This window comes from Papio anubis, chromosome 17, assembly GCF_008728515.1.
Source record: "Papio anubis isolate 15944 chromosome 17, Panubis1.0, whole genome shotgun sequence".
NCBI lineage: Eukaryota > Metazoa > Chordata > Mammalia > Primates > Cercopithecidae > Papio > Papio anubis.
Window position 1 is genome coordinate 55,927,493 of NC_044992.1, and position 26,778 is coordinate 55,954,270.

A 26,778-nucleotide genomic window follows, 5' to 3' on the forward strand; every position below is an offset into this window, starting at 1 on the left:
AAAGTCAAGGCGGCACGCTGAGATTTTGTCAATCACTTTAATATATGTCCATAGGTAGTTCATATGAATGCTTAAATTACAAAATTAGCTGCCATGGTCCAAACATATGGGACTTTAGGAAAGCTTTTCTTACTCAAAAGATAACTAAGACTATCAACTTTGATTTCTAAAATGTATTTTAAAGGTTTGTAAAACAAGGCTAATACTACAATTATATAATATTAAAGTAATTAAGTTTTATGTTATTTTTGTTATTTTAATAACTTAACTTCGTGAACTGTTAAAAATATTACATTTGCATCTCTCAGTTTACATATTTCTGTATTAACCTGGAGAAAAACCCATGTGAAAAGTTTCCATGCAGTTACAAAGGCAGCAGCACATGCTGTTTTCACAGCAACTTGTTGTTATTGCCTCAGAACAGGCCTGCACTAAAGCATGAACAAAAAATACCCACCACCCCACTCCCACCAGAAAACCCAACCCTTACCCATCCCCGGCAAAAATTACCTGGTACAAGCAATGACCTAAAAAATGCTTTCTTAGTAAGAAGCATTTATAAAATGCAGACATCTGAACAAGCGAAGTGCTCGTGCAGATACATGGGCCTCTCCTGCAAGAGTTGCTTCGGCAAGAGGCGGGAAGAACTCTCAATAGTTTAGGAAAGCTCATTTTCAAAAGTATACTTATACATATTCATGGCCATCTCTTTGAAAGAACACACCCAGCCTCAACTATGGAAAAAATAAAAGCAGAGGGAGAAGCAAAGGCACACAGCCATAATACAGAGAACAGAGCTTCTCCATGAACATCCACCAGGCTGCAGCAACCAAGAAGGAAAAAACATTTGTGACTTCACGTAGACCAATGATCTTACCTAGGTGAAGCATTAATTTTTCATGCATTTGTTACTCAAAAAAATAAACATACAACCACTTAAAATACAGCATTCACGTTGTCACTGGTTTGTGGCATCAGGTAAGGAAAAAACGATGCTCCTATCCCTAGAAATTCCCGTCCCTGGAATTTTCCATGTACATGTCAGTATCCTACTGCCTACGGACTTCCTATTAATTCTGTTATCAGCATCTCCCACCTAAAAACATACACTACATTATGTTCTGGGTCCCTGAAATTTCATTACCACATACAGTGTTCTAATTTTTACTTTTTCTTAAGTTTAATGTAGACATACAAGAAAACATCAAGCAATGTTTATTGTGCAATTCCAATCATTATTTGCAGAATCTTGTTTTAGAGTCAGTCTTTATAGCCATTTCAACTGCTTGGTTTAAACAAAAAGCAACAATCTGGTTATCTACCTATAAATTTCATGGTATTTCTTCAAACGCTGAAGTACTAAAAGCACTGATGATTCGTATTATAATTTTTAAAATACTTAAAAACACAGATTTCATAGATCATTCCTTTTATAAACTAATCAAAATAATTTGATTATCTGGAAAACAAATTCTTGAAACAGAGCCCTTTCAAGGTTATCTACAACCTCTGTAAAACTCCAAACCCCAAACAGAGTAGATGATGAAATAAGGATTTCTCAGTTGCCCAAGACTGTCTGAAATTTAAGGTTGAGAAATGGACTAGCGTTTTTCATGTTTCCTATGAATTCAGAGCTTACAGGTGGCATCAGAACTCAAATCTCTGGGATGGCTTTACATGGCTTTCACTTTGATTTGTTTCATTTTCATTTGCTTCTTTTCCAACTTCTTTTGCTCACGCCTCAATGCAGCTTCCTAGAGAAAGAAGGCATAACAAATAAAAAGAGAAGGGAGCGGGGACGAGAGAATTCAAATTAAGCTCGAAACATATCTTAAAAAAAAATCCAAATCAGAATACTGCCTATAGTATTATTCAAAAACTTAAGCTTGCACCATAAATAACATTCTAAAAGATAGTTATAAAAATAATTGCCAGTATCTACATTAGTGAATGCAAATTAAATAAACTTCAAATGAAGCAAAGGTAAACGAAAATCTCAGTTTAGAAACTACTACAATTAACTAGGCTTTGTTATTCTGGTTTGATTTTTTTTCTGTACCCAGGAAACACTTAGCCTGATGTTCACCATACCATTCATGATGGGATTATATCATAAATGTATAACTGCCAAAAGACACATTCTACTTCAGCTCAATGAATTTTAAGAATCTTGTTCCATCAGGTTATTCATTGCAAATTTCTTATTAGCACAGACAGCATATCTGCATACAATACTTAAATTCATAATGCTCTATTTGGGACATTATCATATTTTTATCCTGTTTATCAAATGTGATAAAAATCATCAAATTTATCATATTTTTATTTAGGAATTAGGAAGTTATATAGAAGAGGAAGAAGGTTCAGATTATTACTATGTGGACTGAGAGAAGCCTCAGAGGTCAAGTCAAAGTATGACTTCACTGTTGGCCACTAGCGGTCACACTTGATTAAAGTTTATTTCAGCTACAATCTCAAACTTCACATTTTTAGGGTACTGGGGTAAAAATGTACTCAGAGATATACTCCTCAGCTGGTACAGGATGGAGAAAAGAGGGAAGAAGAAAAGAAGAAGCACAAAGCATATAGAGTTCTTCATAGTGGAACAAATTAGGTTTCAAAGGGTGATTTGTAAATTCCTGGTTTGGGAACTATTGACTGTCTTAGGTTTTTTCTTTATTTTTTTGAGATAGGGTCTTGTTCTGTCACCCAGGCTGGAGTGCAGTGGCATAATCTCGGGTCATGGCAGCCTCCCCGCCTTCTGGGTTCAAGCCATTCTCCTGCATTAGCCTCCCAAGTAGCTGGAATTACAGGCACGTGCCACCACACCCAACTAATTTTTGTACTTTTAGCAGAGACGGGGTTTCACCATGTTGGCCAGGCTGGTCTCAAACTCCTGACCTCAAGCAATTCACCCACTATGGCCTCCCAAAGTGCTGGGATTACAGGTGTGAGCCAAAGTGCCTGGCCAGGTTTTTTTTTTCCTTTTAGATACAGTCTTGCTCTGTTGCCCAGGATGACTCTCCTGCCTCAGCCTCCCAAGTAGGTGGGATTACAGGTGTGTGCCACCACACCTGGCTAATTTTTATATTCTTAGTAGAGATGGAGTTTCACCATATTGGCCAGGTTCGTCTTGAACTCCTGACCTCAAGTGATCCACCTGCCTCGGCCTCCCAAAATGTTAGGATTTATAGGCATGAGCCACTGCGCCCAGCCTGTCTTAGGTTTCTTTTCTTTTCTTTTTTTTTTGAGGTGGATTTTCCCTGTTTTTGAATTATTATTGAAATTGAACATTTTTCACATGTATTGACTTAAATATCTCTCAAATGTGCTAGCATAAATATATCTTTTTTTTTTTTTTTTTTTTTTTTGAGACAAACTCACTCTATCGCCCAGGCTGGAGTGCAATGGCACAATCCCGACTCACTGCAACCTCCACCTCCCAGGTTCAATCCCAATGTCCTCTTCCCATTGTTCCAACCCCTACCTTCACCACATTCATTCTTTTCCCAGCACTACCCATCCCTATCTCCCATATTACATATTACACAGACGTGTAAAACCAACGATACACAGAATACAGTATCATGTAAGAAATATTGGCCGGGTGCAGTGGCTGAAGCTGGTGGGCTACTTGAGAGATCAGGAGTTCGAGACCAGCCTGGCCAATGTGGTGAAACCTCGCCTACTCTTTGGGAGGCTGAGGTGGGTGGATTACTTGAGAGATCAGGAGTTCGAGATCAGCCTGGCCAATATGGTGAAACCTCATCTCTACTAAAAATACAAAAATTAGCCGGGTGTGGTGGTGGGCACCCATCATCCCAGCCACTTGGGAGGCTGAGGCACGAGAATCACTTGAACCTGGGAGGCGGAGGGTGCAGTGAGCTAAGATTGTGCCACTGCACTCCAGCCTGAGTGATAGAGTGAGTTTGTCTCAAAAAAAAAAAAAAAAAAAAAAAAAAAAGATAAATATATTTATGCTAGCACATTTGAGAGATATTTAAGTCAATACATGTGAAAAATGTTCAACTTCAATAATAATTCAAAAAATAGCTGGGCACAGTGGCTCACGCCTGTAATCCCAGCATTTTGGGAGGCCGAGGCGGGTGGATCACCTAAGGTCAGGAGTTTGAGACCAGCCTGACCAAGATGGTGAAACCCCATCTCTACTAAAAAAACACAAAAATTAGCCAGGCATGGTGGCAGGTGCCTGTATTCCCAGCTGAGACAAGAGAATCGCTTGAAACCGGGAGGCAGAGGTTGCAGTGAGCTGAGATCACGCCACTGCACTCCCCCTGGGCAACACAGCAAGAGTATGTCTGAAAAAAAAAAAAAAATTCAAAAAATACAAAACAAGGGGGATACCATTTCGCCACTACCAGAATCAGGAAAAAAAAAAAAAAAAAAAAGGGCCTGGCATGGTGGCTCACGCCTGTAATCCCAGCACTTTGGGAGGCTGAGGCGGGCGGATCACGAAGTCAAGAGATCGAAACCATCCTGACCAATATGGTGAAACCCCATGTCTACTAAAAATACAAAAATTAGCTGGGTGTGGTGGCAGGCACCTGTAGTCCCAGCTACTAGGGAAGCTGAGGCAGGAGAATCGCTTGACCCTGGAAGGCGGAGGCTGCAGTGAGCTGAGATGGTGCCACTGCACTCCAGCCTGGTGAAAGAGCGAGACTCTGTCTCAAAAAAAAAAAAAAATTAATAACTAGTTTTTGAAAAGATGTGAGTAAAAAGGAGCTCTCTGGCTGGGCACAGTGGTTCACACCTGTATTTCCAGCATACTGGGAGGCTGAGATGGGAGGATGGCTGGAGCCCAGGAGTTTGAAGCTGCAGCGAGCTACGATTGTGCCACTATACTCCAGCCTGGGCAACAGAGCAAGACCCTGTCTCAAAAATAAAAATAAAAATAAATTAAAAGAAAAAAAGGAGCTTTCATACCATACACTGGTAGAAGGGGTTGGGTGGGTTGTTCTATTGAGTTCACCAGATCTTTTTACAAGGTACCCAGACCAAATACTATAAAGTGGTAGTTCAAAAAAATTAAATGATTTACATCTATAAGAAGTTTACAATCTGACTCAAGTTAAGTTTCAGGCCCCCTCTTCCTTTAACTCATTATAGTTTCAAACCTTAGAAAGAAATGTAGAACTTCCTTTTTTATAGAAAAATGAAAGGCATTACCTATTGATTCCTTTGTAGATTCTTCACACGTACACCTTAAAAAGCCGTATTTATTTATAAAGAAGACTGCATAAACACAGAGCTACATTTTCGGGGGGAAAATATCTATCACTAAACCAAGCCAAATAAAACAAAAACATGATTAAAGGGGTAAGATGATGATGACAGGCCTGCAGTATCCTGGGCATTTCACTCAACAGCATTAATGACACCACTGTCAAATGCAAGCCCGCATAGCAGCTCACATTTTCTTGGACACATGACCCCTTTACTCCTAAGAATATTCTTCAATTATCTCAAGATTATTCTCATTAAAATTCACATCTTCCAGAACTTTGTCCTCTCCCTCTTTTTTCTTTTTGAGACGGGGTCTCCCTCTGTCACCCAGCCTGGAGTGCAGTGGCTTGATCCCTGCTCACTGCAACCTCTGCCTCTCGGGTTCAAGTAATTCTCCTGTATCAGCCTCCTGAGTAGGTGGGATTACAGGAGCACACCACCATGCTGGGCTAATTTTTTTTGTTTTTAGTAGAGACAGGGTTTCAGCATGTTGGTCAGGCTGGTCTCAAACTCCTGACCTCATGATCTGCCTGCCTCGGCCTCCCAAAGTGCTGGAATTACAGGTGTGAGCCACCACGCCCGGCCCGTCCTCTCCCTCTCTTTTTTTGACTGCCCAGGCTAGAGTGCAGTGGTGTGATCATAGCTCACTGCAGCCTCAATCTCCCAGGTTCAAGTAATCCTTTCACCTCAGTCTCCCAAGTAGTTGGGACTACAGGTGTGCACCACTATGCACAGCTAATTTTTTTTTTACTAGTAGAGACAAGGTCTCATGATGTTGCCCAGGCTTGTTTTGAACTCCAGGGCTCAAGCAATCTGCTTGCCTTAGCCTTCCAAAGTACTGGGATTACAAGTGTGAGCCACTGCACCTGGCCTTGTTCTCTTTTTTGACCAGCATTTACAAGGTCTAAAATTTTAGAGCTGAGTGGCGCACACCTGTAGTCCCAGCTACTTGGGAGGCTGAGGCAGGAGAATGGCTTGAACCCAGGAGGTAGAGATTGCAGTGAGCCAATACTGCACCGTTGCACTCCAGCCTGGGTGACAGAGCGAGACTCCATCTCAAAAAAAAAAAAAAAAAATTTAGAGCTGAACTATGGCATCTTATTTCAGAAACACATCAGATCATACTGAGCTTTCAAATATAACGTACTATACCCAAAAAGCTTTTGAGTTTGAGATTCTAGTTAGGTAAAAAACAGAAAACAAAAATACAAACAAAAATACTGGAAATCTCTAATTCTATAATCAGATTTTAAATTTTACATAACAAGTTTATTTAGATAATAGGGCACATGTGCTGCCTTCTATTAAAATTTCTAATTTTTTTCCACCAAAGTGTTTGGCTTGAAAACTGATAAGGGAATTTTCAAAATGAAACTGTGCTGGAGGAACAGGATAATACTGATAATTTTTCATGTTCACAGACTCAGTGTGGCACGGCTTGAACAGGAAGGATTATTTATTCTTCTTTATAGTGTTATCAATTGACATAATGTCCCAAATGTTTAGAAAATGCTAAACTTTTAGCCTACAAAGATTACTTTAACAACCAATAGAACACAAGCAGGCATCCTTACAAATCGTAGTTTTACCCCAGTGATAAGACAAGTTTGTCTAACCTCCAGCCTGCGCTGTTTCTCAGGATCTTCCTCATTCATGATTCGCTCCTTCTCTGCTCTTTTTTTCTCCTCCCGCCGAGACTGTGCTGCTTCCTGTCTTTGCACATGTGTCAGTTTCAAGAAGTTCTCTTCTACTCGGGCACGGTTCTTATCTGCTTTTTGTTTGCCCTTCCCCAAGAAACAAAGTGTTTCATAAGAAATCCACTTCTAGTCAACAGCAGCAAAATCCCATTTAGCATTCTTTCATAAAATTACTCCCATTTGGCACTTCTAAATCAACCAGCAAAGATTCAGTCACTGAAATCATTGATAGCTGCCCTCCCCTTGAGAAGCAACAAAAAAAGGTGCCAATTTATATAATATAGGCATTGGGTCTTACTTCTCTGTTGAGTCGGAACTTTTTGGCTTTATCAATAGAATAAATCACCATGTTCATCAGGGGTAGCAGTGCCTCCATATCCTTTGGGTAAGTGTTACCTGAGCCAGGCACTGGAAAACAAAGCCATTTTTCCTACTGAGTTAATGGTAGCATTAATATTTCCAGGCCACCCAACTCTTTTTTTTTTTTTTTTTTAATCTTAACAGACTCATTTCTCTAAGTTTCTTAGGCAGTTAAAATGCAGCAGAAAATATAAATTAAAATATATAAAAGGTAATTTCTTCTTGAAGAAATCTGGAAATCAGTAAGCAAGCATAGGGTTATAGTTTTGATGTAGTTTTAAAGTTATCATTTAGGAGGAAACAATACTCTCCTTAAGGTCATCTCAGAGAAGACTAAGAACCCAGAAAGGACCCAGAATACTTACCATTAAATGTAAACAATAGTGTCCTCTTAGTGTCAGGTAGCTTTAAAGGCTGACCTTCCCTGTCACAAAAGAAAAGACAATTAAGAAGGAATACAAGAAAGATGTTTTCCATGTACACAACTCACCCAATACACTTAGATGAACAGATACCTGCACATAATCAGCACAGTATTTGGCTTGGCATCCCCAAGTCAAATATAATCTCAGAGCCCGCAGGAGCTTTACAGGTCATCTGGTCCACTCGTCTATCTGATGGATGCATTCTCAAGTGATCTTTATCCTATACTTGAACACCTCCAGTGATGTTCCCTCCAGGCAAGGGTATATTCCATCTCACCTGGGGAGCCAGAAATGAGCCTATATTTAAGTATGAGGCCCATATTTTAGATAACATTTTTGCTTATTTTGATGGATTTTTATGTTTTATTTCCAACTCCTATCTTCCTATAGCAAGATATCTTATTATCTTACTTTTGAGTTAGGCTCAGAATAAATTTAGGGATAATCTACTATAGCATATATAATTTAGTTCTGTCACTGAAGATTCCTTTGTAATCTCTGCCTGTATCAATCCTTTGACTATTGATTGCCCTCCATCCCATATTTAAAAGGCACAATGAATGCTACAATGTGAAACATTGTCCTCAGTGCCATTGAGTTGAGCAAGACAAGGATGATGCAGCACTATCTAGAGGCATAAGGACCTGAGTAATCTTAGTACACAACTAAAATCCAGATTAACTTGAATTGTGCTCAACTCCACAGCCTATCAGAGGGTAGTCTTTAACTAAAAATTTAGTCAGAACCAGTTTCAAACCAAGGATAAAGGTAAATAAATAAGCTCTCCTGAGACAGGCTGTGAATTCAAAGAACAAATCCAAGTCCTGAGTATGTACTCCTGAACAGTATTACTATAAAGCTAGAAATCTTATGGGCATTGTGGGCATCTATGTTAGGAAAGGAAACAATCACCTAACTATTCAAAGAGGGAAGCCAGAAAAGGCCATAAATTACAAAACACACAGATTTGCAATCAGACATAAGTCAAACATCACACACAAATTATCATCACAAAAAAAAGAACCTATGGACTGGGGCATGGTGGCTCACGTTTATAATTCCATCACTTTGGGAGGCCAAGGCAGGTGGATCACGAGGTCAGGAGTTCAAGACCAGCCTGACCAACATAGTGAAACTCCGTCTCTACTAAAAATACAAAAATTAGTCGAGCGTGGTGGTGCGAGCCTGTAATCCCAGCTACTCAGGAGGCTGAGGCAGGAGAATCGCTTGAACCCGGGAGACGGAGGGTGCAGTGAACAAAGATTGCGCCACTGCACTCCAGCCTAGGCGACAGAGCGAGACAGCGTCTCAAAAAAACAAAAACAAAAACCCACTGCATTTTATTAGTACCAGCCATTCTGTAAGATTCCCAACCACCTCACTGAGTCAGTGGTGCAAACATGCAGAGACACATACAAACTGGGACAGGGGAGGCTCATTTCTCTTCCATAGGTTTACAATGACCTCTCATGATGCATGCAGTCAAAGCAAAGGAAAACATGGAGGCCTGTCATCAACTTCCTTCACACATTTGGTAAGGGATATTGCAGAAGCACCTTACAGGTGTTTCAACACAGAAAGCTAGTGAGGAAAATTAATTTCAACAATTTTATCTTATACGTACTCTTGCATAATTTTTGGACCAGAAAACTGGTCTGAAAAATGAACGGATTCAATCTTGTCAGCATAGTGTGTAAGAAAGTGAACCATCTGAAAAAAAGAAAATAATATTTTTTAAAAGCAGGGTTTAATGCATTTCCCTTTTTTTCATAAAGAAATTCACTCTTTGAGACTGGGTACAGTGGCTCACACCAGTAATCCCCACACTTTGGGAGGCAGGTGGATCACCTGAGGCAAGGAGTTTGAGAATTCGAGATCAGCCTGGCCAACATAGTGAAACCCTATCTCTACTAAAAATACAAAAAAATTAGCCGGGCATGGTGGCATGTGCCTGTAACCCCAGTTATCCAAGAGGCTGAAGCACGAGGAGCGTCTGAATCCGGGAGGTGGAGGTTGCTGTGAGCAGAGACCACGCCACTGTACTCCAGTCTGGGAGACAGAGCAAGACTGTCTCAAAAACAAAAACAAAACAAAAAAAAAAAGAAATTCACCCTTCAATCCTTACTTTTGTACAATGTCATTCATTAAGACCAAAGCATGTTAATTGTTTTTTATTTATTTATTTATTTATTGAGACAGGGTCTTGTTCTCTTGCCCAGGCTGGAGTGCAGTGGCGCAATCATAGCTTACCACAGCCTTAATCTCCTGGGCTCAAGTGATCTTCCTGCCTCAGTCTCCTGAGTAGCTGGGACTAAAGGAACACACCACCACACCTGGCTAATTTTTTTTATTGTGGAGACAGGGTCTCACTATGTTGTCCAGGCCAGTCCTGAATCGCTGGACTCAAGTGATCCTCCTGCCTCCACCATCCAAAGTACTGAGATTACAAGTGTGAACCACAGCATGCGGACAAGACTAAAGCTTTTTAAAAATTAAATTTCAATAAGATAAGGAATCTCTTTAGAATTAAAGTAGTACTCCAGGATGGGCGCAGTGGCTCATGCCTATAATCCAAGCACTTTAGGAGGCCAAGGTGGGTGGATCACTTGAGGCCAGGAATTCCAGACCAGCCTGGCCAACATGGCGAAACCCCATCTCTACTAAGAAAAAGAAAAAAAAAAAAGTCGTACTCCTTTTTAGTCATACCAATGATTAAGATTCTTATCGAGCAACTAAAACTATTTCTCAAAATAACGTTCGAAACAAGAATGAAGGCATAAAGATAAATAATTTCAGGGGATCTAAAATAATTTCAGGGGATCCTTTATAAACATGTCACCTTGAACTTACATTTATAACCATCTCTGAATTATCCTGTATTCTAATGATACTAAGATCTGTTACCATTACACAACCAATAGAAAGAAATGGCTCTCTCAGCCAGGCACAATGGTGGGCTCTTGCTGAGGCAGGAGGAACACTTGAGCCCAGAAGTTTGATGCCGCAGTGAGTTCTGATCACACATATGAATAGCCACTGCACTCCAGCCTAGGCAACATCTCAAGACAACATCTTTTTAAAAACAAAGAAGGAGGAATCTCTACACATCCCTCTTCTCCTACACAAACTGGAGCTCAAAAAAAAAAAAAAAAAAGACCAAATGATATGATGAAAAAGATCAGAAGTTATATTCCTTTTTTAAAAAAACCTGAAAGTCATTAGCAATCCCAGGAACAATTTGCTCTTGATTTAGAGAACTTGTTGACTGATCAAATTGTCCTTTTGACAAGCCAATTTATTGCTTAAAGAAGGTATTTTAATATTTGTGTGAGAAAGGAATGTAAAACTAGTACACTGACATAAAATGATGAACTTGTACAATGCAACTTTTAGGAAGAGTGTCCTGTAAATGCCAAGGCCTGGCAAATGTATGTCTTCTGTTATATTTACCTTTGTATCCATCATTCCGTCTGTGACTTCTCCCATCTCTGACAGGATGGCCAAAGAGTCTGGCAGTCCATATTTTGCTCCAGACTTAGGTTTATCACTACAAAACTCACTCTAGAGGAAGAAGTAATTGAAAGTAAGACATGACCTTTTATTATGCGATGAAGCTGTGTATGTGTGTGCTAAAGAGACACAGTTCTACATATATTTGAGTTGGAGCAACCTAACATACCAAATCCTGCATCTCTTTCTGTAGCCGCACCAAGGCTTTCCGTGTGCCAACAGCAAATACGTAGGTATCCATGTCTTCATCATTCATGGTTACTTTTATTTGCTTTTAAAAAAATGTAAACAAAAAAATTCACCTGTTAGGTTCTGTGATAAGCAGATTTCTAAATGACCCTTAAGATTCCCTCCCCGCTGATGCATATACTCTCCCTTTAAGTGATTGGGATTTGCAAATATGATGGAATATTACCCCCATAATCAGACTGTTTTATGGCAGGTGGTCCCTAATCAGCTGACTGTGAATTAACCAAAAGGGACATTATCTTGGGTGTACCCAACCTAATCAAGCAAGTCCTTAAAAGGAACTATAGCCCTACTTGAAGAAGAAAGTCAAAATGTGAAAGGGCTTATGGGAAAGTTGGGGGTGGGGGACATATGGTAAGGACCGAAGGGTGGCCTTTAGGAACTGAGTGGTTCCCAGTTGACAGTGGTTCCCAGTTGACAGTGGTTCCCAATTCCCCTTATAATAAACCAGTAAATATAAGTGTCTTTTCAAGTTCTATGAGCCATCTAACAAATTACTGGTTGAGAGGGGAGGTCACAGGAACCCCTGATTAATAGTTAGTTGGTCAGAAGTCCAGATGGCAGTATGGGTAACCTGGGACATTCGAATGCATCTGAAGAGGGCAGTCTTGTGGGGCTGAGCCCTTTAATCTCTAGGATTTGAAGCTACCTCCAGGTAGATAGGGTCAGAATTGAATTGAGGCTGGGCACAGTGGCTCATGCCTGTAATCCCAGCACTTTGGGAGGCCCAGGTGAGAGGATCACTTAAGGCCAGGACTTCATGAACTGCCTGGGCAACATAGCAAATCTCGGTCCCTAGAAAAAAAAAAATTTAAATTTACAAAATTAAAAAGAATTATTATTGAATTCAATTGTGGGATACCCAGTTGGTATCCAGAGAATCTGAGAATTGGCTGTTTGTGTTGGAAAACAGCCCAGACAAGTAAACAGTTACTAGTACTCTGACTGGGCCAGAAAGATAAAACATTATAAGCCTAAAAGAGTCTTGATATGTGGGAGGCCGAGGCAGGCGGATCACGAGAGCAGGAGATCGAGACCATCCTGGCTAACACGATGAAACCCCGTCTCTACTAAAAATACAAAAAATTAGCAGGGTGTGGTGGCGGGAGCCTGTAGTCCCACCTACTCCGGGGGCTGAGGCAGAAGAGTGGCGTGAACCCGGGAGGCAGAGCTTGCAGTGAGCTGAGATCGCACCACTGCACTCCAGCCTGGGCGACAGAGCGAGACTCCGTCTCAAAAAAAAAAAAAAAAAAAGAGTCTGATATGATATATTTGTTATATTAATAATTATATCTTTAAATGCTTGGGTGAAATAATTTTTAGTATATGGAAGAAGGAAAACGTTAATATAGGAAAAGAACTGGTAAGATGGCAGCTGTAAAAGAAAACGTTTTCTGCTCTTCCATCACTGACGAGAAGTTACACAAAGCAAACCTTAAACAGAATTTTTAAAAAGGGGCAAATAAAATATAAAGAGCCACGTATTTGTTAAAGCAATTTCTCTTAGCAGAAGGAGAGAGACAGAGAAAGAGAGCTGAAAATGATTAAAATGCTTTTAAAGAATAATTTCTACAAAAAGATGGCTGAGGATACAGCAAACTTTCCTCCTCATAAGACGGTGGCTGGTGGGAGAAAGGATGACAGAAATATTAACTGATAGGGCTCTAAATTTTAGTGGACTAAGTCATCATGGCCATATTAGAAAAATTAAAATAAAATTACAGGTTTACAAGTAAAAATGAGACCTTTAAAATATAACAGTGGGGCCGGGCGCGGTGACTCTTGCCTGCAATCCCAGCACTTTGGGAGGCCGAGGTGGGTGGATCACCTGAGGTCAGGAGTTCGAGACCATCTTAACCAACATGGCGAAACCCTGTCTCTACTAAAAATACAAAAATTAGCTGGGTGTGGTGGCAGGCGCCTGTAATCCCAGCTACTTGGGAGGCTGAGGCAGGAGAATCACTGGAACCCGGGAGGTGGAGGTTGCAGTGAGCCGAGATCAAGCCATTGCACTCCAGCCTAGGCGATAGAGTGAGATTCCATCTCAAAAAAAAAAAAAATATATATATATATATACACACACACACACACATATTATTTTCAATCCAATACCATTTCAAAGTACCTAATTTACATTACTAACAAAACACTTACAACCCAAATACTATGTCATACTTTCACATAAATACGTACCTATCTCTCTTTTTCTATTATAGAAAAGAAAAAACTGTCTTATATATTTTTGTTTCTTGTAGCAGTGGGAGCCAGCACAATTATTTGTTAAAAGAATGAAGAGGCCAGGCGCGGTGGCTCACACCTGTAATCTCAGCACTTTGGGAGGCCAAGGCAGGCGGATCACGAGGTCAGGAAATTGAGACTATCCTGGCCAACATGGTGAAACCCCGTCTCTACTAAAATACCAAAAAATTGGCCGGCAGTGGTGGTGTGCGCCCGTAGTCCCAGTTACCCAGGAGGCTGAGGCAGAAGAGTTGCTTGAACCCAGGAGGCCGAGATTGCAGTGAGCTGAGATTGCGCCACTGCACTCCAGCCTGGCAACAGAACAAGACTCTGTCTCAAAAAAAAAAAGAAACAATGAAGAAAGAAGGAATGTGGTATTTGTGAGAAAGGACACAATTTGCAGATAAACATACTGATTTATCTTATTTTATTTTATTTATTTTTTTTTTGAGATGGAGTCTCACTCTGTCACCCAGGCTGGAGTGCAGTGGCTGGATCTCAGCTCACTGCAAGCTCCGCCTCCTGGGTTCACGCCATTCTCCTGCCTCAGCCTCTTGAGTAACTGGGACTACAGGCACCTGCCGCCTCGCCCGGCTAGTTTTTTGTATTTTTTAGTAGAGATGGGGTTTCACCGTGTTAGCCAGGATGGTCTCGATCTCCTGACCTCGTGATCCACCCGTCTCGGCCTCCCAAAGTGCTGGGATTACAGGCTTGAGCCACCGCGCCTGGCCAACATAATGATTTAATAAAGGAAAGAAGATATACCAAACATAAGGTCCTCAGATCATGACTGGAGCTTATTCAGCCAGAAATGTATTATTTGAAGCAAAACTTATTTGAGAAGAAACCCAGCTTTCTGCCAAAGATAAAAACATATACAAGGAGCCAAGTTACCCATGAGGGCCACTACCTGTCACAATTGCTTTGCCCTCTATCGTCAACGCTAAGTCAATTGATCTGTGTGGTGATACAGTATCACCTCTTTCCCATCAAAAGGCCCATGAAGGCCCCCTGACAACTGCACAGAGTGGAAGGTGATGCTCTGTCCAAGGAGAAAAAGGGTGCATTTTTTTGTCAAGGGACATAAATTGCCAGAAACTAAAAACACAATCCAGACAGAAATGGAAAAAGCTCTAGGAAATAATTCAGTTTGGGCCAAGCGTGATGGCTCACATCTATAATCCCAGCACTCTGGGAGACCAAAGTGGGTGAATCACTTGAGGTCAGGAGTTCGAGACCAGCCTGGCCAACATGGTGAAATCCTGACTCTACTAAAAACACAAAAATTAGCCAGGTGTGGTGGTGGGCGTCTGTAATCTCAGCTACTTGGGAGGCTGCGGCAGGAGAATTGCTTGAACATGGGAGGCAGAGGTTGCAGTGAGCCAAGATCGTGACATTGCACTCCACCCTGAGCAACAGGGTGAGATGCCATCAAAAAAAAAAGAAAGGAAAAAAAAAGAAGAAAGAAAAAAAATAATTTGGTCTGTACAGAGAAAACCAGCGGGAAGAATACATACCACTTGATCACTCACTGGTCTCATCATCCGGGCCAGGACATTCAGTAAGTCTTGTCTCTTGAGGAACTGAAAAAAAATGAGAGAAGCAAGTAAATTCAATTGCAACTCCTACTTAGTATAAAAAAAGGGCCTTGGAGGAGAATCAAATGCTTCATCAAATATACTTTACGACACATTTGCCAGTTAGCATAAGTATCACTTTTAGACCTCATTTTAAGTCAAATATGAAGGGATAAGATGCTGAATTGGGGGGCTGGGAATCACAGCTGGACAAAATTAAGGGAAGATATATATCGTACAAGAAGTTTCCTACTTACCCTCAGCTGGATAAGCATGCCCTCACAGCACACTCGACCAGAACACCATAGGTTATAGATGTGCTCATTCTCCTGGTTCAGTTTTCCTGTGCTTGTGGCTTCTTTGTTAGTTCCATCATCCCCTAGGGGTAAAACCACTTAATGTGACTCAACAGAAAATGTCAAGGCCAGGCCGGGGGCGGTGGCTCACGCCTGTAATCCCAGCACTTTGGGAGGCTGAGGAGGGTAGATCACGAGGTCAGGAGTTTGAGACCAGCCTGGCCAGCATGGTGAAACCCCGTCTCTTACATAAAAAAAAAAATTATAAAAAATTAGCCAGGCATGGTGGCGTGTACCTGTAGTTCCAGCTACTCGGGACGCTGAGGCAGGAGAATAGCTTGAACCCAGCAGGTGGAGGTTGCAGTGAGCTGAAATCGCATCACTGCACTCCAGCCTGGATGACAGAGCGAAACTCCATCTCAAAAAAAAAAAAAAAAAAGAAAAAAAAAAGAAAACAAGGCCGAATACCTCATGTTCCTCTATCCTGAACGCAAAATGATCATAGCTTCAGAGTAGCAATACTTTGCTGTCTTACAGAACTCTGTTTGGATAGGGACTAAAATAGATTAGCACTGTTCCTTTTACTTTTAAAACTATTGTTTCTATTAGAAGAAATATGGATTCTAAGCACATGTTTGTCAGTTTAACGATGATCAGCTTGGAGTATAAGTCTCTCAGAGTACATACAAAATAGGGAAAAAAGCAGTTGAAATATCTCTGCCAAAAGTTAAAGAAAAAAAAATCTCCTATGGAGTAAATAAAAAATACTGTTAATACAAACTACTCAGCAATTCCTCACTATGTCTCCAATTAACTTTAACCAAGCTTTCTTTTCCAATGCAAAATGATAACTCGGTCTTACTAATAGTATTAAGAGTTGTATTTTAAATCTAGAAAAAAGCTCAAATTCCAATACTTTCTCTCTTCATTTAATTCATTAAGTATACAAAACAAATTGCTCAACCTCACCAGGGAAAACAGACTGATACACCAAATGAAAACAAGCAAGGGGAAGTAGAAGGAGACAAAGCTGCTTTTTTTTTCCCCCCGAATTTCCCGGTCAAAACATACTCTGAAATACTACAGTGCAGTGGAGACAGGGTGGACTTTGGAAACAGATAAGTTCTGATATCTTGGTTGCAATGTAATAGCTTAGATAACTTTTAACATTTCTGCCCTTCAGTTTCCTCCTTAGGAAAACAGCAACTATAGCCAACTGACAGTGCTGTTACAAAAAGAAACACTGTATGTAAAGTATGTAGCATAATATATAAACACTAGTGTGTTGCAGAGCAGGTGGATACACGCTTACTATTAAAGAGAAATAAGGTGCTAAATGCCAAATAGGTGAATGTGAGGTTAGTCCACCTCATTCCCTACATTGCACAACTACAGAGGTTCCTTGAAATCCTTCAGTGTATATTTCAGCAGTGGATCAAAAACTCAAGTGTCCAGATTCTAAGGGAATTTTGAGAGACTTTCAGTTTCTAAAAGACGAATTGAAAGCATTTATCAAGCTACCTAAAATGTCAAACTTTCTTGGTTTCCGTCAGAATTTTATCAACTTGTTTTGAAAACATCTATTACATTATTCTAATCAGAAGCTGTTTAGCAATTTTACTGCTGACTCATGAAAGATAAGAAAATTATTAAATACAATATATTCTTATTTTCAGAAACAGGGTCTCTCATTCTATCACCCAGGCTGGAGTGCAGGAGCATGATCCTGTATCACTGCAGTCTCAAACTCCTGAGTTCAATTCTCCCACTTCAGCCTCACGAGTAGCTGCGACCACAGAAGCACACCACTGTGACCGGCCAATTTTTATTTTATTTTATTTGTAGAGACAAGGTCTCACTATTTTGCCCAGACTGGTCTTAAACTCCTGGCCCCAAATAATCCTCCCACCTTGGCCTCCCAAAGCACTGGAATTACAGGTGTGAGCCACCGCACCCAGCCAAAAAACAGGATCCTCAAGTCTGGATGCAGTAGCTCACACCTGTAATCCCAGCAATTTGGGAGGCCGAGGCAGGCAGATTGCTTGAGCCTAGGAGTTCGAGACCAGCTTGCACAATATGATGAAACTCTGTCTCTACAAAAAAATACAAAAATTAGCTGGATGTGGTAGCATGTGCCTATAGTCCTGCCTACTCAGAAGGCTAAGATGGAAGGGTCTCTCGAACCTGGGAGGTCGAGGCTGCAGTGAACCGTAATCACACCACTGCACACAAGCCTGGGTAACAGAGTGAGACTTTACCTCAAAAAAATAAAAATAGGGCCGGGCGCGGTGGCTCAAGCCTGTAATCCCAGCACTTTGGGAGGCCGAGACGGGCGGATCACAAGGTCAGGAGATCGAGACCATCCTGGCGAACCCGGTGAAACCCCGTCTCTACTAAAAAAATACAAAAAACTAGCCGGGCGAGGTGGCGGGCGCCTGTAGTCCCAGCTACTCGGGAGGCTGAGGCAGGAGAATGGCGTGAACCCAGGAGGCGGAGCTTGCAGTGAGCTGAGATCCGGCCACTGCACTCCAGCCTGGGTGACAGAACGAGACCCCGTCTCAAAAAAAAATAAATAAATAAAATAAAAATAAAAATAAAAAGACTGGGTGCGGTGGCTCATGCCTGTAATTCCTGCACTCTGGGAGGCCGAGGTGGGTGGACCATGAGGTCAAGGGATCGAGACCATGCAGGCCAAGATGGTGAAACCCCGTCTCTACTAAAAATACAAAAATTAGTGGAGCATGGTGACGCACGCCTGTAGTCCCAGCTATTCAGCAGGCTGAGGCAGGAGAATCGCTTGAACCCAGAAGGTGGAGGTTGCAGTGAGCTGAGATTGTGCCACTGCACTCCAGCCTGGTGACAGAGCAAGACTGTGTCTCAATAATAATAATAATATAAAATTAAAAATTAAAATTAAAAAAAGAAGAGCAGGGGGAATCGTTGACAGAAAAAACAATGCACCCTCTTTGGTATTCCATGAAAGCAGTTAGATGCTTATACTGAGGGGAATACATCATCCTTACCAGATTGTTTTCAAGCAAGAAGCTGGGCTGACATTGACCTCACTTACCTACTAAAGTAAAGTTGCTCTCCAAAAGCTCCCTATGAGTGTTAAACCAGGCCTGTGCAAGGCGACTGTTTTTATTCTTCCCAATGATGTAATTCATGATATAAGCAAGTAGACCAGTCACCATCAAAATTTCTAGATAATAACTCTCCCAGCTGTTCTGGAGGTGTGCAGGAACCTAAAAAAGCAAAATCATTCCATTAAATGTTAGCTGAGACTGAATGGAGTCTACCTCATGGGAGGAAGAATGAGAAAATCCATAAACAGAAGGGATACTTCAGATATCTGTCATTGAACATAGTTATACTTTGAAAAATAGGTCCATTTTACTTTTCTAGGCTAGCTTTATAAAAGATTCTTTAAGGAAATATAAGGACAATCAAATGGGATGAAAAGCTGGAAAGCCCTTTGTATTACACTTGGTCCTTAATCCCCCAAATAAATTCAATGTACTGTACATCACCAAGGAATAAATTTTACTTATTCATTGATAAGTAAAACTAGAAGTGCTAGAATGATAAACAGGGGTTGCTTCTGTAGGTGGTGATTTTTATCAGAAGAACTGATGTCAAGCTCTTTCTCAGTTCCCACTATTGCATTAACACCAGTTATACATCATTAATTCTATTTCTGGGATTAATGACAAGACATTTTGTTGTTTAGTTGGGAATTCAGAATCCTGGATACCTACATCAACAATTGTTATTGGGTCTTTATTTTTGCTAGAAGAAGTATCTGGTTTGTCTTCATAACCTTCAAATTCTTCATCATCATATGGTTCACTCTCGGTATCTCCCTCCTACAAAAATGAGGCATCATCTGTTTTCCTCTACAAATGTCACCAGCAGCTGTGTCTCATTTTGTTGGCAACATTTGTTGAGGAAAACAGAACGTGTAAGCAGCAAGCATAGAACACAGATGTTACATGTTTTTAACAAAACAATTGGGTACAAATTTCAGCTTAAAATGAAAAAGTTCTGGAGACCTAATGTACAGCATGGTGACTACAGTTAATATATTACAGACTTGAAATCTACTAAGAGACTAGATCTTAAGTATTCTCACCACACACACACACGGAGGCAACTATGTTAATTAGCTTGATTGTGGTAAGCACTTCACATTATATGTATAGGTATACCAAAACTCTGTGCTGTGCACCTTAAATATATACAATTTTTGTCAGTTATACCTCAATGAAGCTAGGGGGCACCCAAAACACCAAAATGATGACTCCCCATGCTTTTGATGGCAAAGTTCTTTCTCTCTTTCTCTCCTTCTCTCCTCCTCTCTTTCTCTTTCTTTCTTTTTTTCTTTCTTTCTTTTGATAAGGTCTTGCTCTGTCACCCAGGCTGAAGTGCAGTGGCTCGATCTCAGCTCACTGCAACCTTTAACTCCCAGGTTCCAGCGATTCTCCTGGCTCAGCCTCCCAAGTAGCTGGCATTACAGGCACGCACCACCACGCCCAGCTAATTTTTGTATTTTCAGTAAAGACAGGATTTCACCATGTTGGCCAGGCTGCTCTCAAACTCCTGATCTCAGGTGATCTGCCCGCCTCGGCCTCCCAAAGTGCTGGGATTACAGGCATAAGCCACCATGCCCAGCCAATTGTAAAGTTCTAAATAATACAATTCTCATCCACAAACAGTATCTATTCTCTAACCCCTCCTCCAGTTAGGGTTTCAATAGAAGAACACAATTCATTCTGTTAATGTAAAAGGTGGAAACTTACCACAAAACATTGAGAAGAGTTCTACCTAGTGAATGAAAATGAAGATTCCAGACAGTAAAGGTCTCCTGAGCCTGAGTATTAATTTTTTTTTTTTTTTTTTGAGATGGAATATCGCTCTGTCACCCAGGCTGGAGTGCAGTGGCACGATTTCGGCTCACTGCAAGCTCTGCCTCCTGGGTTCACGCCATTCTCCTGCCTCAGCCTCTCCAGTAGCTGGGACTACAGGCGCCCGCCACCATGCCCGGCTGATTTTTTTGTATTTTTAGTAGAGATGGGGTTTCACCGTGTTAGCCAGGATGGTCTTGATCTCCTGGTCTCATGATCCGCCCGCCTTGGCCCCCCAAAGTGCTGGGATTACAGGCGTGAGCCACCACACCCGGCCATGAGGATTAATTTTAATGTTTGGGAAAAGTGCTAGTTACAAATTTTTCCAAGAAAGCAATAAAAAGAGCCTCACCTGGGTATCTGCATCTTCAAAATCTCCTTCTTGGTTTTCATCCTGCCCTTCCAACTCCACAGTGGTCTCATCTTCATCATCTTCAGTGGTTATGACCCGTTGGGGAGATTCAGTAACAGAGTCTTCCATGACATCCTCAAATTCAGCGAAGTCATTATCATCATACTCTACTATGTCCTCCTCATCCTCAAAATCATCAAACTTGGCTTCAGAGACACTCCCAAACACCAGAAGGACAACACAGAAAGTGTGGAAGGCTTTCATTGCACCTTGAGAAAAAAAGCTTAAAAAAAAAAAGAGAACCCCAAAATGGATTGCCATTCTATACATACTGATCAGATTTTATAAATAGTAAAAATCTATAAACCTCTCCTGCTTTTCTCTTATTCAGTACTATTAGATTCAGATCACATTATATAAAGAACAACTCAAGAGGCTTGGGTTCTAGTCTGGATCCTGGCACTAGATATCTGTAAAATCTTCAACAAGTCATCAAGTCATTTATTTAATTTCTTTTTTTTTTTTTTTGAGACGAAGTTTTGCTCCTGTCACCCAGGCTGGAGCACAATGGTGTGATCTCAGCTCACTGCAACCTCTGCCTTCTGGGTTCAATCGATTCTCCTGCCTCAGCCTCCCAAGTAGCTGGGATTATAGGTACGCACCACCACACCCGGCTAACCTTCATATTTTTAGTAGAGATGGGGTTTCACCATGTTGGCCAGGCTGGTTGTGAACTCCTGGGTGATCCACCTGCTGTGGCCTCCCAAAGTGCTGGGATTACAGGTGTGAGCCACTGCGCCCAGCCCAAGTCATTTAATTTCTTTAGGTTGGGTTTTCTAAAACTCTCTGTCCATTGACACAGAGTATTCAGTAAGCATTTTTTGAGGGCCTATTAAAAAGTTTTCTATAGAAAATGAGAAGGAGGTAAAAATGAAGGAGTAAGATGTAGCTATTTATCTGTTAGTGGTAACAAGAATAATCCATGAATAAAAAGGCCATTCACCCTTAGATTGATTTGTGTTCATGCATGAACAAATTATCATAAGAGCAAACACTTAAATCACTACGTGCTAGACACTGTTCTAAAGACTTTACAAAAAGCAACTAATTTAATCCTCATAAGAACGCTCTTAGGAAAGCTGCAATATTAACATCCCCATTTCACTGATAAGGAAAATGGGGCAGAGAGATGCTGAGTAGTACAACTACCAAGTGACAAAGAGCTGTGATTTAATCCCGGAGTTTTGCCTCCAGAATCCATGCTATGAACCACTTCTCAGGCTGCTTCTCAAATGTAGGTAGGTGGCTGTGCTTTCATATAACTTGCTTAGAAGCAGTAATTTTTTGCTAACCAATTGTTCCTAGTGTGTATGATGGAATAGAATATATCATTTTATAGCTTTTTGAAGAACATTAAGTTTTCTAATATATGAAAAAAGTTTCTGCATTAACAAATATAATGATATCATATCTGTGACAAAATATGTGCCCAATTATATGAAAACACAGAGGACAATGTAACCATTTTACCAAATAGGTAAGGCTTCACAAAAAAAAAAGATGGGGGAGACCATTTGGGCTGAAATTTGAAAAGTATATTTCAACCATCAAACCCATTTAGGCTGTATTTTCGGTCCTGTCCCTCATCTAAACATCAGCCCTATGTCATAACTCACTGTAACCTTGAAGACATACCTGTTTTGATGTCCTACAAACTTTTCGTGTTATCTAGTAAGATAGTAAATATTTAGGCTTTATGGGGTACATACTGGTCTCTGCTGCATATTCTTCTTTTTAAAAAAAAACTTTAAAAAAATATAAAGACCATTCTTACTTCACAGGCCTCCCCTCAGGCTGACCCTATCCCTGACTATAGTCATCTCAAAATCATCAGGTATCTGAATTTCTTATTTGTATATTAATATCAATCACATTTTTTCCAGTCTTGCTTGTTGAACAAGATATCTAATGTTTTGCCTTCTTTTTCCCTTGAAATCTATCAGCCATCAAATCCTGGTGTTTCCTTCTTTGATTCCCACAGCCACTACAATCCAAGTTACCCCCACCTGCTGAAGAGCCACCATATTATTCTAAAGGGTATTGTCTTAATGATCTCCCCACTCCCTACTTTTCCTCCCCAAAAACCACCAGCATCTTTCTAAAACAGAACTTTTGTTACATATAAGCATTCAATAATCATCAAAGGCTAACCAATTATTGCAAAAGTAATACAAAAACTCCTTTGGCATTCACTGCTTTTCACAATGATCCTACTGTAATTAAATGTACCTTCACTAAAGCATATCGCCACAGTAGATACTATGCAAAGATAAAGCACAATTCCTGAATTGAAAATAAATTTGCACAGGAATTCAGTTTCAAGGACATGTGCTACAATATTATTTATGATGGTGAAATTTGGTTAAACTCTTTGATTAAACTATGGATGTATAAAAACCAAAGCTACTGTTGTCCATTAAAAATTGTTATACAGGGTGGTGGCTCTCCCCTGTAATCCCAGCACTGTGGGAGATTGGGGAGAGTGGATTGCTTGAGCACAAGAGCTGGAGACCAGCCTTGGCAACATGGCAAAAACCCACCTCTACAAACAAAATAGAAAAATTAGCTGGGTTTGGCGGCATGTGCCTGTAGTCCCAGCTACTCGAGGAATGAGGTGAGAAAATCGCTTGAGCTCTCAAGGCCGAGGCTGCAGTGAACTGTTATCATGCTAATGCATTCCAGCCTGGGTAACAGTGAAACATGCCTCAAAACAAAACACAAATAACAAAATAAAAACCTCAAAGTAAGGCCGGGCGCGGTGGCTCAAGCCTGTAATCCCAGCACTTTGGGAGGCCGAGATGGGCGGATCACGAGGTCAGGAGATCGAGACCATCCTGGCTAACCCGGTGAAACCCTGTCTCTACTAAAAAATACAAAAAAACTAGCCGGGTGAGGCGGCGGGCGCCTGTAGTCCCAGCTACTCGGGAGGCTGAGGCAGGAGAATGGCGTGAACCCAGGAGGCGGAGCTTGCAGTGAGCTGAGATCCGGCCACTGCACTCCAGCCTGGGCGACAGAGTGAGACTCCGTCTCAAAAAAAAAAAAAACCTCAAAGTAATTAAAAAATTGGTTACACAGTCTGGGCAACATAGTGACACTTCCTCTCTACAAAAAAAATGTTTTAAATTAGCTAAGTCTCACGCTCATTCCTATAATCCCAGCAGTTTGGGAGGCCGAGGTAGACAGATCACTTGAGGTCAGGAATTAGAGACGAGCCTGGCCAACATGGTAAAACCCTGCCTCTACTAAAAATATTTCAAAAATTAGCCAGCGTGGTAGCGCACACCTGTAATCCCAACTATTTGGGAGGTTGATGAGAATCACTTGAACCTGGGAGGCAGAGGTTGCTGTGAGCTGAGATCGCACCACTGCACTCTAGCCCGGGCAACATAGGGACACTCTGTCTCAAAAATAAATAAATAAATTAGTCAAGTCTGGTGGTGTGCACCTGTAGTCCGGCTATTCTAGTGGCCGAGGTGGGAGAATCACCTGAGCCCAGGAGGTTGAGGCTTCAGTGAGCCATGACTGCACCACTGCACTACAACCTGGGCAACAGAGCAAGGCCCTGTCTAAATGAAAAAAAAAAAAAAAAAAAGTTACAAATGAAGGTGAAAACCAGATTGTTTCAGAAGCAAATGCACATAAAGAAAAAGGTTTGGCTGGGTGCGATGGCTCACACCTATAATCTCAGCACTTTCGGAGGCCAAGGTGGGCAGATCACCTGAGGTCAGGAGTTTGAGGCCAGACTGACCAACATGGTGAAAACTCATCTCTACTAAAAATACAAAAATTAGCCGGGCATGGTGGCAGGCGCCTGTAATCCCAGCTACTTGGGAGACTGAGGCAGGAGGATCGCTTGAATCAGGAGGTGGAGGTTGTAGTGAGCCGAGACAGTGCCATTGCAGTCCAGCCTGGGCAACAAGAGTGAAACTCCATCTCAAAAAAAAAAAAAAGAAAAAGAAAAACAAAACAAAAAAGTTTAACAGGGGTGTCCAATTTTTTGGTTTCCCTGAGCCACACGGGAAGAAGAATAATTGTCTTGGGCCACACATAAAACACACTAATAATAGTCGATAAGCTAAAAAATATCTCATAATGTTTTAACAAAGTTTGCAAATTTGTGTTAGGCTACTTTCAAAGCTGTACTGGGTCACATGCGGCCTGCAGGCCATGGGTTGGACAAATTTGGTTTAGAAAAACATACATTTACATACAAATAGTAGTTAGCTTATATAGTAGAATTGTGGGTATTTTGTCTTTATTTTTCTTCATATTTATTTTACTTGTTTTTTTGAGGCAGAGTCTTCCTCTGTAGCCCAGGTTGGAGTGTAGTGGTGTGATCTCGGGTCACTGCAAGCTCCGCCTCCCGGGTTCACGCCATTCTCCTGCCTCAGCCTCCCAAGTAGCTGGGACTACAGGCGCCCACCACCACCACGCCTGGCTAATTTTTTTGTATTTTTAGTAAAGACGGGGTTTCACTGTGTTAGTCAGGATGGTCTCGATCTCCTGACCTCGTCGTGATCCGCCCGCCTCGGCCTCCCAAAGTGCAGGGATTACAGCCGTGAGTCACCGCGCCCGGCCTCCTTTTCAAATCCTACTCTTAAAACTTTTTTTTTTCAAATATAAGTAACTAAAAGTTAACACTGGAACAGCCAACTCGATTAACAGCCTACCAAAAGATCTGATCATTTCAAATTGAATTTCCACTTAGAATATTCACACCATAGAAACACTTCTGAGATAACTCAGCACTATAATGGAGATCCTTCGAGGTTATTTAGGTTACAATCATCCAAGCCATTTTTACCTTGGCCTTCCCCCTTAGAAGTCTCTGCTGCACCTGTTAACTCAGTTCTCAAATGCACAAGTTCTTGCCAGGCCACCCAGCCTCTATGACTCCTGAAGCAAGCAACACAGGACCAAGGAAAATTCACACAAGCACTGACAAGTCTGGTTTGATTATTTTCTGCAAGCTCATCCAATAGTTCCTCAGCGACTGAGTCCAGACTTGAGGGAAGGGGACTGAGTGAGGCCATTATTCCTTGTTGTCATTTTAGATTAGGTCTTTCTGACAACGGCCAGAACGAGTATTCTGGAAATCATGCAGACTTTCCTCTGTCTCCTTATACGTGTTGGATACAAACACGTTTCATGCTAGAAACCTCCAGAGGAGACTGGCCACAGAGGTTTTTGCTTCTATTAAACCCCCTCGCCTAGTTTCTCCCCACCCAAGAGAATCAATACATCCTAATGTCATCCTGCGGCACACACTGTACATTTCCTCTAACTCTGCCCTTCTGGCTATCATTTGCTCACAGCTCCGTGGGAAAGTTCCCCTAAACCATTACAATTATCTCAACCGGACCGGGCTACAGGCCAAGCAACTCGGAGTCACCGCTCGGCCTGGGCCGGCCCCGCCAACAAGCGCGTCCTGGCCCGCTCCTTACCTGTGGCCAAGGCCGAAACCCGGCCCAGCGCCCTACGTCCGCCACCCCTGCTCCGCCTGCCTCTCGGCCTGGCCGCAGCCTCCGCGATCGCAGCTGTTTTACTGCCCTGGATGCCTCTAGGACACAGCCAGAACCGTAGCTCAGGCACGCCGCGCCTCTCTTCACGTAGCCTCCGCCGTCCGTTACGTAGAATGCGAGCGGCTCGTCAGCGCCTGCGCGCAGTGTGCAGTGTGCAGTGTGCGGGGCGGGACGCAACACCGGGGACAGCGCGAGACCTCCCTCTTCCCCGCCCAGCTGAGGCGAGGTGGGGCTTCTGGGAAAATTACATAATCCCCGCCCCTGGGCCGGAACTGCTCTCGCCTATACCAATCCTCCTCCGTAGGGTTCCGTCAAGTTGACGTCACGCGGAACCGGTGCTCCGG

At 41.7% G+C, this 26,778-nt stretch overlaps 1 protein-coding gene across 1 annotated transcript; it reads right to left on the reverse strand.

Moving 5' to 3' along the window:
* Nucleotides 1-22: 22 nt before the first annotated feature.
* CCDC47 (coiled-coil domain containing 47) lies at nt 23-26,542 on the reverse strand. Its single transcript, XM_003913278.4, has 13 exons — nt 26,357-26,542; nt 20,853-21,135; nt 19,355-19,462; nt 18,667-18,841; nt 15,558-15,679; nt 15,241-15,306; nt 11,406-11,507; nt 11,177-11,287; nt 9,351-9,436; nt 7,667-7,725; nt 7,240-7,349; nt 6,861-7,028; nt 23-1,754 (listed from the first exon to the last, which is right to left on the reverse strand). Exons 2-13 carry the CDS (start codon nt 21,114-21,116, stop codon nt 1,674-1,676), a joined length of 1,452 nt encoding a protein of 483 aa, XP_003913327.1. The 5' UTR covers nt 21,117-21,135; nt 26,357-26,542; the 3' UTR covers nt 23-1,673.
* Nucleotides 26,543-26,778: the final 236 nt, after the last annotated feature.